Genomic DNA, 11,431 nt, shown 5'->3' with positions numbered 1-11,431 from the left:
AAAACCAGTGATACAAAAACTGCATGCTTCTATTTCTTTAGCTAGGAAAAAAAACTTTAATTAGACTTCTTCGCCCAGCTGAGAAAGCTTTCTTAGGCTTAACGTTCAAGATACGCTGAAGTCCTCAACATCACTCTCAACTTGACCCTAATCATTATCATATTACTGTCAATTAGCCTAGCTTCTTACTGGCTGCTTTTCTTTGTAACCTTACCACACCCAACTCTTCTCTGACTTGCTTTGGAATAATTTCTGTAGTTGCATCAGTGATAATCTCTAAGGAATTTCCATCATGTCAGAGAACAGTTTCCCGATATCCTCAATGGTAAGTGGGGACAGATGCTAAAAATTCCATTTTTTTTTTAAGTAAGAAAATTGAATCTGAAAGCTGTTAGGTGACTTGACAGAGAGAAATCTATGACTCAATGGGAGATGTGGTTTTGGGGAAACTAAATTTTATAGCTGCCACTCAAAGTTCCTGTCTAATTGAATTAATTTCAAAAGTTAAAAAATACAAATACTTAAAATGCAAAAGAAAGAAAGAAAGAAAGAAAGAAAGAAAGAAAGAAAGAAAGAACTCCTTGAAAATAACATTGTATTCCAGGAGAAACTGATAGCAAGTATTTACATTTACAGAAGAATGATTGTCACATTGGAAACACATTTAAATGAAAATCGTTTAATATTTGTAGAGGAATGGTAGGAATGAATGAATGAATTCTTGAATCTTTAATCCAATTTGGTGTGATAGGCTTCTTAGATTCGTGGGACATAGACCAGCCCTAAGAACACTGTCAAGTAATGGAGTTGTTTGGGGGGCACCTAAACCCTCAAGTCCCTTGCCTTCATTCCTACACTACTAGGCCTTGCTTCTTTCCACTTGCCTCTCTATAAAATTTGATTTGCAAGAAAAGAACCAAAGATTTGAATATACCTATTTCTGAAAAGGCTTATTATACACTGGATTAAGTAATTTGGGGTTTCTCTCTGCCATCTATAGTATTCTGATTTCATGATATTCAATGCTATTTTCCATTTAACAGAAGATAATTCATTAAGTCAAGGGAATTAATATCTAATTATAGAATTTCAGGCCTGAGTGATTCAGGTGGAAGGAGCTTTATTAAGGACAGAAGAACCTTCCTTGCATTGCTAGAGTAATACTGTGTTGGTTGGTACGAGCTTCTTTTGCCTACTCATGAAGCCAGCCTTAGTTTTAGGTCTAGTTCAACTAGACTTCATACTCAATTGCACCTCTCTCCACCTAACTGCTATTGCCCCCTACCTCTAAGAAAATTGCTGGCTTGCCTGTCTGACATGATAAAATTTAAGATGAGAAATTTTAAGGAACTAAAAGACTTAAAACAGCAGTGGTGGTTAGAAAACAAAATGGATCAATACTTGTGGACCCAGCCTTTCCCATCAGATGGGGTCTACGCATTCCTATCTAGAGATCATATAATGAAATGCCATGAAAATTTTTAGAAGACCGTAATAGCAATCCTAACTCCTATAGTCAAAGACCAGCAGGGGTTTTCAGGAATTCAACATCTTGAGGAGTAATCTGAGTTAAATAATCGGCTATTAAGTAAAAATTTTAGAAGAGATGCAAATGAAGGGTAATGAACAATGAACATTGGGCCTACAGCAAAAATATAAGCTCGTAAAACAGGCCGTAGCCAACTGACGCGTGAACATCGGAAACAGAAGAGAAAAACTGATACAGAATAAGTGGCAGTAACTATAAACTAAATGCATGTCTAATTTTCAAGTCTGTTACCAAGTTATAGTGCTAAAGATGTTTTGTTCCTGTTCCCTAACTCCTACTCCAGTTCTTTGAAATTTCGCTGAGAGATAAACATTTTTCTGCAGATAATCTCCTATTATCATGAGTTTGTTTGGTTTGATTCTCCTGAAACAGCTGCCTCTTCCCGAAAGTTATGCTTTTGGAAGAAAATACTTGCCTCACAATGAACTTAGATATAGTTATTTTCCCAGGTTTCCTTGATCTAGGTTTCCCAGAGGGAAAATTTCTTTTTGAGGTGAAAATAAAACTTATTATGTATATGGGGCCAAAGATAATTGTGCTAAAATTACTCTTATCTAGATTTACCCCAAATGTGCTGGTAAATTATATTGAAGTATGAGAAAAATGCAAAAGGCATGTGCTAAAGTTCCATTTAAGGAAATTGAGTTAGACAGTATTTCCAAACACTAATGGAAGATATAAAAATTAGACACTGCTGAAAATGACAAAGTAAATAAGTTAAAAATAGAAAATCAAGTTATTTTTCTAATCATCTTGAGCAAAATGCCAAAGGAAGCCAACATCCTAAAGGACAAAATGTAAATTTTTCTGATTTTTTCTAATTTTTTTCCAGGTATACAGGCATGTGCTTTTCTATTGCCACTTGCTCTTTTTGCATATGGTCATGATAGAAAAAGACAAATGTGGAATTTTTTGAAGCAGAAAATAATTCATTTCATTAGCAAATGAGTAATAGTGATTAGTAATACTGAAGAGAGGGTCGGAATATCATTCAGGAAATCATTCAGGAAACAGGCACGCATGATGTATATTATTCCTGAAAGAGCCTTCTTACGATCTTGAAAGACTAAATAATTTGAAGATTTGTTGGAAGCAAGGTAAGCATTAAAGCTGGTAAGCCAGAAGAGCCATTCCACCCAAAATAGAATAAAATGGGTGATGAAACGAGGTTGATAAACACTAAAACTGAACGTATGCATTGCAACTTAAATCAAATTGGGGGTGTAGCCTTTGGAATCAGACATTCCTTTATGGCACATCTCATATTCCGTGGAGTTCCTTTTTAGTGATTTCTTCAGGATTAAAACCCTCAGGTTTGCCTTCAAAGGGATGGGGTATCTTAAAATGAAGCTTTTTCTATAGTGAAATCGCATTAATGTAGGCCCAAGATGAACATGTCATAAGCTCAAAGTTTGCTCATATATATATTTCAAGCTGGTTGCAAGAGCCCAGGGCATGTGAGAAACACAGCTATATTCTACTTAAGAAGTCATTCTCTCCTTTTGATTCCACTTAGCTGGTATGTCTACTTCTCCCATAAAGCGAGGGAGATTTTTGTTTGATGAGAAATAACACAGTAGAAAGATGATGATAGAAAGATGGAGAACCCCAGCTCCACCCTATGAGATAATTAAAAGATTCAGCATTACCCACCGCAGGTAAATTAGCCTAAAACTGATGTGAACTGTAAGTGGGGGAACTGAGGTTCTCAGACAGGGTCCTGCTGGTACCTCTGCTGTGTTAATGTTTAAAATCCATAGCAAACAAGAACAAATGCAAGAGAAGTTGCAAATTCTAGCAAGTATGTTCACGGACCTTTTCTCTTTGTAACACTCTCTGGTCTGTTTTGGCCCACGATTGAATAAGGCAACAAGTTCATAGCACCGGATTCCTCAGTTCCCCATGCGTTTATACTGCTCACGGAAGAGATGCCTCCAACATCCTTCTGCACCTCGGATACTTACACACAGAGCCCACCTTTCCAGGGGGGGAGGATGTAAATTATATTTATGGTGAGTTGAATGAGGAGAAAGGGTAGGCTATTTAAGTATTTCATAAACATTTCTCTCCTCCCTTCTCACCTTCTCTCATATAGGCCCTCTGGGTACCGGTTTCAGAGTGACAAATCAGAAGGGTGGTCAGGGAAGCACCCGCTCTACAAGCAAGGCCTGTGATCCGGCAGAGAGAAAACAAGATGCTTTGGCTGCCGTATAGGGGGTAACTACACACTCAGCAGCCATCCAAACAGACTTGTAGATGAACACGGACACTTAAACTGTTCCTAGTGCGTGGAAAATATCAAATTATACTCTATTTTTCATAATACTTCATTTAATATTTTACATAACTAAATTTTACATAACTGCCCATAGGAGCTTTTCCACATCAGACATTATGTGGAAAAATCTCTATTTTACATAACTGATCCTAGGCGTTTTCCCACATAAGACCTTTTTCTATGTGTCAATAATCACAGTGATATGTGACACAGGACTGGAAGACTAACACATTCATATGCAAAAAAAAAAATCAAGCACTGCATTATTCTTAAAACAATTACTTCTGCGGGTGCCCCAGTGGCTCAGTCAGTTGAGTGTCTGACTTGAGCTCAGGTCATGATCTCCCAGTTCGTGAGATTGAGCCCCACATTGGGCTCACTGCCGTCAGCAAGGAACCTGCTTTGGATCCTCTGTCCCCTTCTCTCTCTGCCCCTCCCCTGCTTGCACTCTCTCACTCTCTCAAAAATAAATAAAACATTAAAAAAAAAAACAATTAGATTTGACTTAATTTAAATGTACAGACAAAACATGCAATTATAGCTCTCACATTTTAAGGCCCCAAGAATAACCACCAGATAATTAAGCCCAAAATACTATTTAGAGGCAAAGTAGTTGGTATGATAGTTATGGAGAGTTACAGGGAGGGCCACTGCAGAATCGTTCTTGAGCACATTCCCATATGTGTAGATTGATTCTGCTTCTCTCCAATGCCAATTAGTCATTCGGGACGGGGGACCCAGAGGAGACAGCAGTTGGGCAAGGGGCCATTCGATATCATTGTTTTCATGTCTCCCAAGCTGAAAGTTAAAATAGGAGTATCTTCCCACAATCACATGGCAATTTTGGTTTTTATAAGACAAAGATGAAATCAAAAAGTTTGAAATTTATGTAAAAGTCCAATTTGTGAAAATGAAAACAGTTCAGTGTGTTTTAGAAACTTTCTGGATTTGCAATGAGCTCATTCTAGATAATGTCAAAATGTCCTTGTAAAAAAGGAAGACATCACTGTTTTTTCTTTGTTTTGTATGAAAAACATCACTGTGAATTTGAAAAATAAAACGTACTTTAAGGAAGAAATTATAAAAGGACCTTTTTGTTTCTGTTTTGCATAATATGTAATATTTATATAACATGTAAAACAGTGAATTTGGCTGTGCGATTGCCTAGTGCACTACAGTCAAGCTTTTTCAACCCAATATAATTGGATACCTATTCTTATTCACAAAATCGAAACTGCATAAGTTCTATTTCTCTTGATGAACGCAGAATTGGGTTCATCATCTGGGGTTGCCTCAAACTACTTTACAGTTTAGTTATAACTGTATAACTGTATAACTGTATTATAGACCTGGGGTAGGGGTGGGGATAGAAAGTCATAGAGTTAATATCAATATATTTCTAAGGCTGTAAATTTACTTAAATAACAAGAAACGACTGATGCTACAAAAATAAAAATCTTATAGCAATGCTAAATTGCAAATTATCACAGAAGTCATATTTTTAGGAATTAAACTTTGAAGGTAAGTTCGTTATCTGTTAGGTGTAATGTAGGTGAATTCCTGTGTCTAGAGGACCTTGAAGTTTTGAACTTCCTGGTACTTCAGAAGAAAAAACAAAACAAAAAAAACCCAAAAAACAAACAAAACTTTTCCTTGGAAAGAACATAAATTAAGATCCAAAATGTGTATTATTTAATGCTTTGCTTTATTAATATGTATATCGAATATTATGCCACGTTTGTGCTAAAATGCCATTTGAAATCAGTATTAAAATGATTATAGAAAAAGAATACTTCTAAGACCTAAGGGTGTAATGATACAGATAATTAATGTATTTCTGAGACACTGCTATGACCCACCTAGTCTTTATTCTTCTGTATACGTTCAGGTTGACTCACTTCCTGGTTCTTAATTATAGCCAGTAAAATATATATTTCAAATAATGTAAAGGTTTCACTTCCTGAAATGAAAAGAGACCCAGATGTACCCCGTCCTTGGTCACCTGTGACCGGCTGCCTAATATTAACTTATTAGTCTGACTCTCCTGGAAAGGACTTACTGTTTGAATTTTGTGGAAATCCAGGCAAGGAGGATGGACCATTCATTCCAGGGAGCAGAACCGGAGGGAGGCCGGGGAGTCCTGGGTAGGCCGCCGGCAGACTGATGCCATGGAGGGAGCCGCTGTCCATCATGCCTGGCTGCTGCACCGCTAAGCCCAGCACATCTGAAGCTTTCTTGATACGATCAAGTTCTTGCTGCGCCATCAGCTGTCGAACGGTGGTCGGAGCCAAGTAATCTTTCTCCCGATCGAGCTGGCTCCCCACGGTCTCCCTCACTTTTGAAATGTGCTGTTTGGAGAAAATATGATCTCTGATGGACAAGCGGGCAGAGTACTTCACCCCGCAGAGGGTACATTCCGGTTTGGTGCCTTCTGTTCCACTTTGATTAATCATGAAAGGCTTCCCTATGTTAATTTTAAACTTCTTTTCCTTTGCCCTTGCATTTTGGAACCACACCTGGACCACGCGTTTGGGCAAGCCAATCTCATTGCCTAGCATCTCACATTCTTGCATGGTGGGAGTTCGGTAGTCGCTGAAGCAAGCCTTGAGAACCTTGAGTTGAAGATTGCTCATTTGGGTTCTGAAACGCTTGTGACCTGGTCGATCGTTGCTTTTGGATTTAAAAGGATTGCTGGATCCAAAGGGATTCGGTGAACTCGGGTCTGCTATGCTGGATGTCTCGCTGCGGTCGGCATTGTCATCGGGGTCATCTGTGATATAAAAGCTTTGGTCGTGGTCGCCGTCCTTATCGTTGAAATGGATGGAGGGACTCGTGAGAGAGAAGAGAAATTTTTCATCGCAGACCTCCGTGGTGGGTGTGGTCGCGGGTTTTGGCAAAGCGTCCAGAGTTTTGGGCTCTTTAGGAGATAAAGCTGGCTTCACATCTCCGGAACTTCCCGTGGTGCTTTCCATCTCAGCGGTGCCCTCGTCGCCGGTGGTGGCGTCACTGATCGCTGTATTAATCGATGAAGTCTCATCAAAATCAGTTTTATTTTGATCATACCCTGCCTCAGCAGGAGGGGCATTTAAATTCTCTACATCCTCAGAACATTCTGCTTTAAAAGAGGAAGGGCTTAGAAGATTCTTCGGCGACAGCTCTGCGGTTTTGCTCACAGGCGTGGACACTGTGGAAGCCAATTCGTTCTCACTTGATAGATCCATTTTAGTTAGCGGCAGAGACGGATAATCAAAATAAATGTATTTCTGAGGGCTCTCTCCCCCATCTTCTGCTGATATCAAAGGGCTTGGTGGCAAGCTGTAACCCGCCTGCTTTCCTTCATTCCAGTGCCGAGAGCGGATGTGGCTTTCTAAGGCTGACTTTGCCTTGAACAGGGCTCGACAGAAAGGACACCGTTTGTGGGACTGTGCTGGGCCCACTGCCCGGAACTGGCCTTTCCTTTCTCGAGCTCGGGTGTTCTGGAACCAGACTTGCACGACCCGTTTCTTCAGCCCCACTTCACGTGCAATATGATCAAGCATTTTCCTGGTAGGGTTGGAATCCAGCAAGTACTTCTCATAGAGTATTTCCAGTTGTTCCGGGGTGATCGTGGTTCTCAAGCGTTTATCGCGGTGTTGGTCCTCACCGCTGTTCCCTCCCTCCTTTTCACTGCAAGCATTGTCCTCTTTGTCGTCCAGTTTCCTTTTCAGGGAAGCGGCGACCGTCGCGGGCGCTGTGGCGTGGGAGGAGCCGGTCTGAGGTGGCATCTGTGCCAGAGAACCACTCAGCAGCTGTCCGGTCATCAGCGGGTTGTTGGGGTCGAATATCATGTAGGGCATATCCATGGGCCTTTCCAAGAATGGCGAGTGGAGGAATTGGTTTTGAGCAGCAAGGAAGTGCATGTGCTGGTGCTCCTGCCAGAGTTCCAGAGTGGGGAAGGCAACCGTACACTGATCACATTGGTATTGTAGTAACTGTGGAGGTAGACTGTTCTGGAGAGAAGTCATGGAAATCTGCAGTGGGCTGGAAGGGACCGGGGTCTGCGAGGCCGACGGAGGTCTTCCGACGAGTGGGGGTTGTTTCGGTGGCTGGGGCTGTGGCGGAGCTGCCGGGGCCTGGGGTGGGTCTGAGGAGGTTGACGCTGATGGCAGGGCTGGCTTGCTGCCTTGAGAAGGGGGAGAGGGGTCCCTCTGCTTTGGCTTTTCTGTGGGATATTCGGGTTTCGGAGAGGTCTTCTCCAGGTCCGGTTTGGGTGACGGGATCAAGGGGGTGCTCGTCCCGGAGCCAGAGCTCACTGCAGGGGCAGCGGGGTTTTTGGCCGCGTCCGTCTGACCAGACGCTGTGCAGTGCTTATACACCACTTGATCGGTGGCATCCATGGAGTCTTCGGTTTGGCTCTCATCTTGGGCATCATCATCTTCATCCTTGTAACACTGCTTCTTCTGATGCGTAATCAAGTCAAAGATCCGGGGGAAAACCACATTGCACTTTTTACACTGGTACTGCATGTTGCTTGTTCGAATATACCGTTCGTTAGTGAGTTCCCTCTTCTCATTGTCTTTCGTTTCTGCTTGGTTCTCGTAACTCTTGCGTGCTTTTTGACGAGCATTCTGGAACCACACGACAATCACCCGGGTGGGGAGATTGAGAACAGTGGAGAGTTGTTCTATTTCATCATCCTTTGGGTAAGCGTTTGTGTCAAAGAAGTCTTGGAGAACCCTAAGCTGGTAGTCGGTAAATCTCGTTCTAGAAGACCTTTTGCTGAACGACGCATCCGATTTGTAATGTTCTAAAGAGGAGGGCTGTGGATCAATTCGGATATCTTCCAAAACAGTTATGGGAGGGTTACTGAAGTTGTAGGGTGAATCCTTGTTTCGCTGCCGTTCCTTAAAAAGCGTGTTTCGAAACCAGTGCTTGATAACTTTTTGAGAGAGGCCCGATTTCTCCGCCATTTCTTGGATCTGCTCTTCACTCGGGGAATTGTTGATGTCGAAGTAAGCCCTCAGGATTTTCAGCTGGTCGTCGGTAATTCTTGTCCGCGGGCGTTTGAACTGAGAATGCCTTAAGAAGTTGGGATCTATTCCGAGCTGCTGTTGGCAAAGCTGAGTGAGATCGGCAGACAGAGTGTCCATCTGGGGCAGCTGCAGGGCGAGCTGGGGAGGGAGTGCCGGGTGCTGCACCGGCTGCATCATAATGGAAGGAAAGAGTGGAAGGTCCAGAGAAACAGGCAGCTGGACCTGGGGGGGAGCCGAAGGGGGAGGGGGCGGGGGAGGGGGCGGGGGAGGGGGCGGGGGTGGTGGCGGAGGGGGAGTGGGTGGTGGTGCTTGCAGAGGAGTGGAAACCGTGCTTGGGAGTTTCACGGGACCCAAGGAAGAAGGCTGCGGAGGAGCTGGAGGCAGAGGAGGCGGGGGAGGGGGAGGAGGTGGCGTTTCTGGTGAAGATGGCGAAATTGGATACAGCTTGTCATAGGCCTCCCTGTACTGGCGAGCAAATTTTTCTAGTGCTCCGTATGGAAAAAATTGCCCGTGGACATGTTCTTGGTGACTCTTCAAAATAAGAACATTGGAAAACAACTTGCCACACGTCCCGCATTCCAGTTTGTCAGTGTTTTCCCCTTCACCACTTTTGCCCTTCTTCTGTACCTTCTGCCTGTTTTCGTTGTACTGGATGACCAGTTCAAAACCAAAGTTTTCCAATAAAGCCTTGGCTGCATTTCCTCTGGCCCCCGAAGCTATTCGGGGCGGCGGGATGCAGGGTTCCGAGGATTTTTGCTTCTTGAGGTCTTTGCCTTCTTTGAGTCCTTCGCCTTCACTGGAATATTCTTGCTTTGGCTTTTCTTGCTTTTCAGCAATCTCTTCTGCCTCCTTGTAAGACGGCCCGTCCTTCAGGACAGGGCAGTCTGAACTGGCTCCGCTCGTCTGCTCTTGTTTCAATAATTTGCTTGCTGCCTGCTGTTGCTGCTGTTGCTGCTGCTGCTGTTGCTGCTGCTGCTGCTGTTGCTGCTGCTGCTGCTGCTGCTGCTGCTGCTTCTGGGGCTGCAGCTGGGGCTGGCTGGCCTGGTACTGTTGTGCTTGTTGCTGTAGTATTTGCAGTTGAGTTTGGCCAACGTGGTGCTGGGTTTGAATCTGCTGCTTCAAGTCTTCCAGCAAGGATCCAGCCATTCCTGTCATGCCGGGCATGCCAAACGTGGCCGAGCCGGGCAAGCCCAGATCTGGCCCCAAGCTGAACTCTGTCCCAGGGATGTAGAATGGGAAGAGAAACTGAGGCTGCTGAAACTGCAACAGAGCTTCTGGGGTCATCGGGAAATGAGGCAAAAAGGCGGGGTTTAGAAACTGAGGCTGAAAGAACGCGGCCTGCTGTTGTAACTCGTGCTGTAACTGCATCTGGATTTGTGCTGGTGACTGCAGTGGGTGATGGGTAGGCTGGGCAGAGATCAATTCCGGAGTTTGCTTTTTGTTTAATTCTTTGGCATCTAAGTGGGCATCTTTGCTGCTTACTGTCGCTAAACTCATGGAATCTAGCATCCCTTGGCCGGGACTACTGTTGGCCGCCATGCCGTGCCCACCAGCCACGTGGCCGCTCGGCTCCAGCTTGGCAGCCCTCGCCTTCGTCTGGTGGAGCACGGACCTCATATGGATTTCCAGTGTCGAGCTTTGGCTGTACGCAACGTTGCAGATGCTGCACTTATAGGGTTTGTTATCTGTGCTGCTGTTGGTTTCTTGCGCAACAGGACTGGAGGCTTCCTGCAAAACCTTCTTCAACTTATGCAGATGAGAAACTGAATTATAATGGACCAAGAGAATGTTCTTTTGGGTGAACGACTCTTTACACACTGTACATTTATACGGGCGGGATGGATCCAGGAATTTTTCCATCGTAAAATTTGGCCCTTTTCTAAAAGGTAAGGTCCGCTTTGGTTCGGAGCCCATGTCATCAGGAATAGAGCTACTGTCGCTTCCTACGGGACTTGCCTTCCCTTCGTGGTCCACCTCATACTCTCTCTCCATTTCCTGCTCCAGGGCATGGTCGTCCTGTGCCATAGGTTCGCTCTCCGCCCAAAGTTCACCATTCACGGGCAAGGAGGCATACAGCTGCTGAAGTTCAGCTTCACTCAGCTCGGGGTGGCCTGCTTCCAAGTGTTTTTTTAAAGCCTGGAATGTACGGAAACTACGCTGGCAGAGATTACACATCGTCGCAGCCCGAATCGCGTGATACTGGGAATGTATCTGAAGCTTCTGCATAGTCTTGAAAGCCAGACTGCAGTGGTTACAGCGATACTTATAAACGTGGCGGTCCGACACCGAGAGTGGTTGCCTTTTTTGCTGCTCACTCAGCTGGTCTTGGAGAGCGTCAGGGACTTTCACATCCTTACTGCTATTTTTACTCCAGTCTGACACTTCCATGGGTTCTTTAGTTGGTTTCTGCTCCTCACTCTTTATTTCCACGCTAGCCTTTGAATCGTCAAGACCTGCCGCACTTTTGTCATCCACTGGACTCTCGCCTGTGTAGAAGAAAGCACAAATAGGTCGCTTACCGGAAGAAAGCCTACTGCTTAAATGCCAGTAAATATCGTTAGGTGGGAACCTCTAAAGATTTCCGCTTAGTTG

The 11,431-nt window shown here is 44.0% G+C and overlaps 1 protein-coding gene across 1 annotated transcript in view; it reads right to left on the bottom strand.

Annotated features, from left to right (window-relative positions):
* The window catches only part of ZFHX4 (zinc finger homeobox 4), a 158,589-nt gene that overhangs the window by 2,919 nt on the left and 144,239 nt on the right, over nt 1-11,431 (bottom strand). Inside the window, exon 9 of the mRNA XM_047073769.1 lies at nt 5,887-11,325. Within this exon, the coding sequence (XP_046929725.1) occupies nt 5,887-11,325 (5,439 nt within the window). The remainder of the gene's footprint in view (nt 1-5,886; nt 11,326-11,431) is intronic.

The sequence above is a fragment of the Lynx rufus genome, unplaced genomic scaffold (genome assembly GCF_022079265.1).
Source record: "Lynx rufus isolate CCGP_SWC_20201006 ecotype Redwood Valley unplaced genomic scaffold, mLynRuf1.p SCAF_12, whole genome shotgun sequence".
NCBI lineage: Eukaryota > Metazoa > Chordata > Mammalia > Carnivora > Felidae > Lynx > Lynx rufus.
This window is presented reverse-complemented; position numbering and strand designations above follow the sequence as displayed.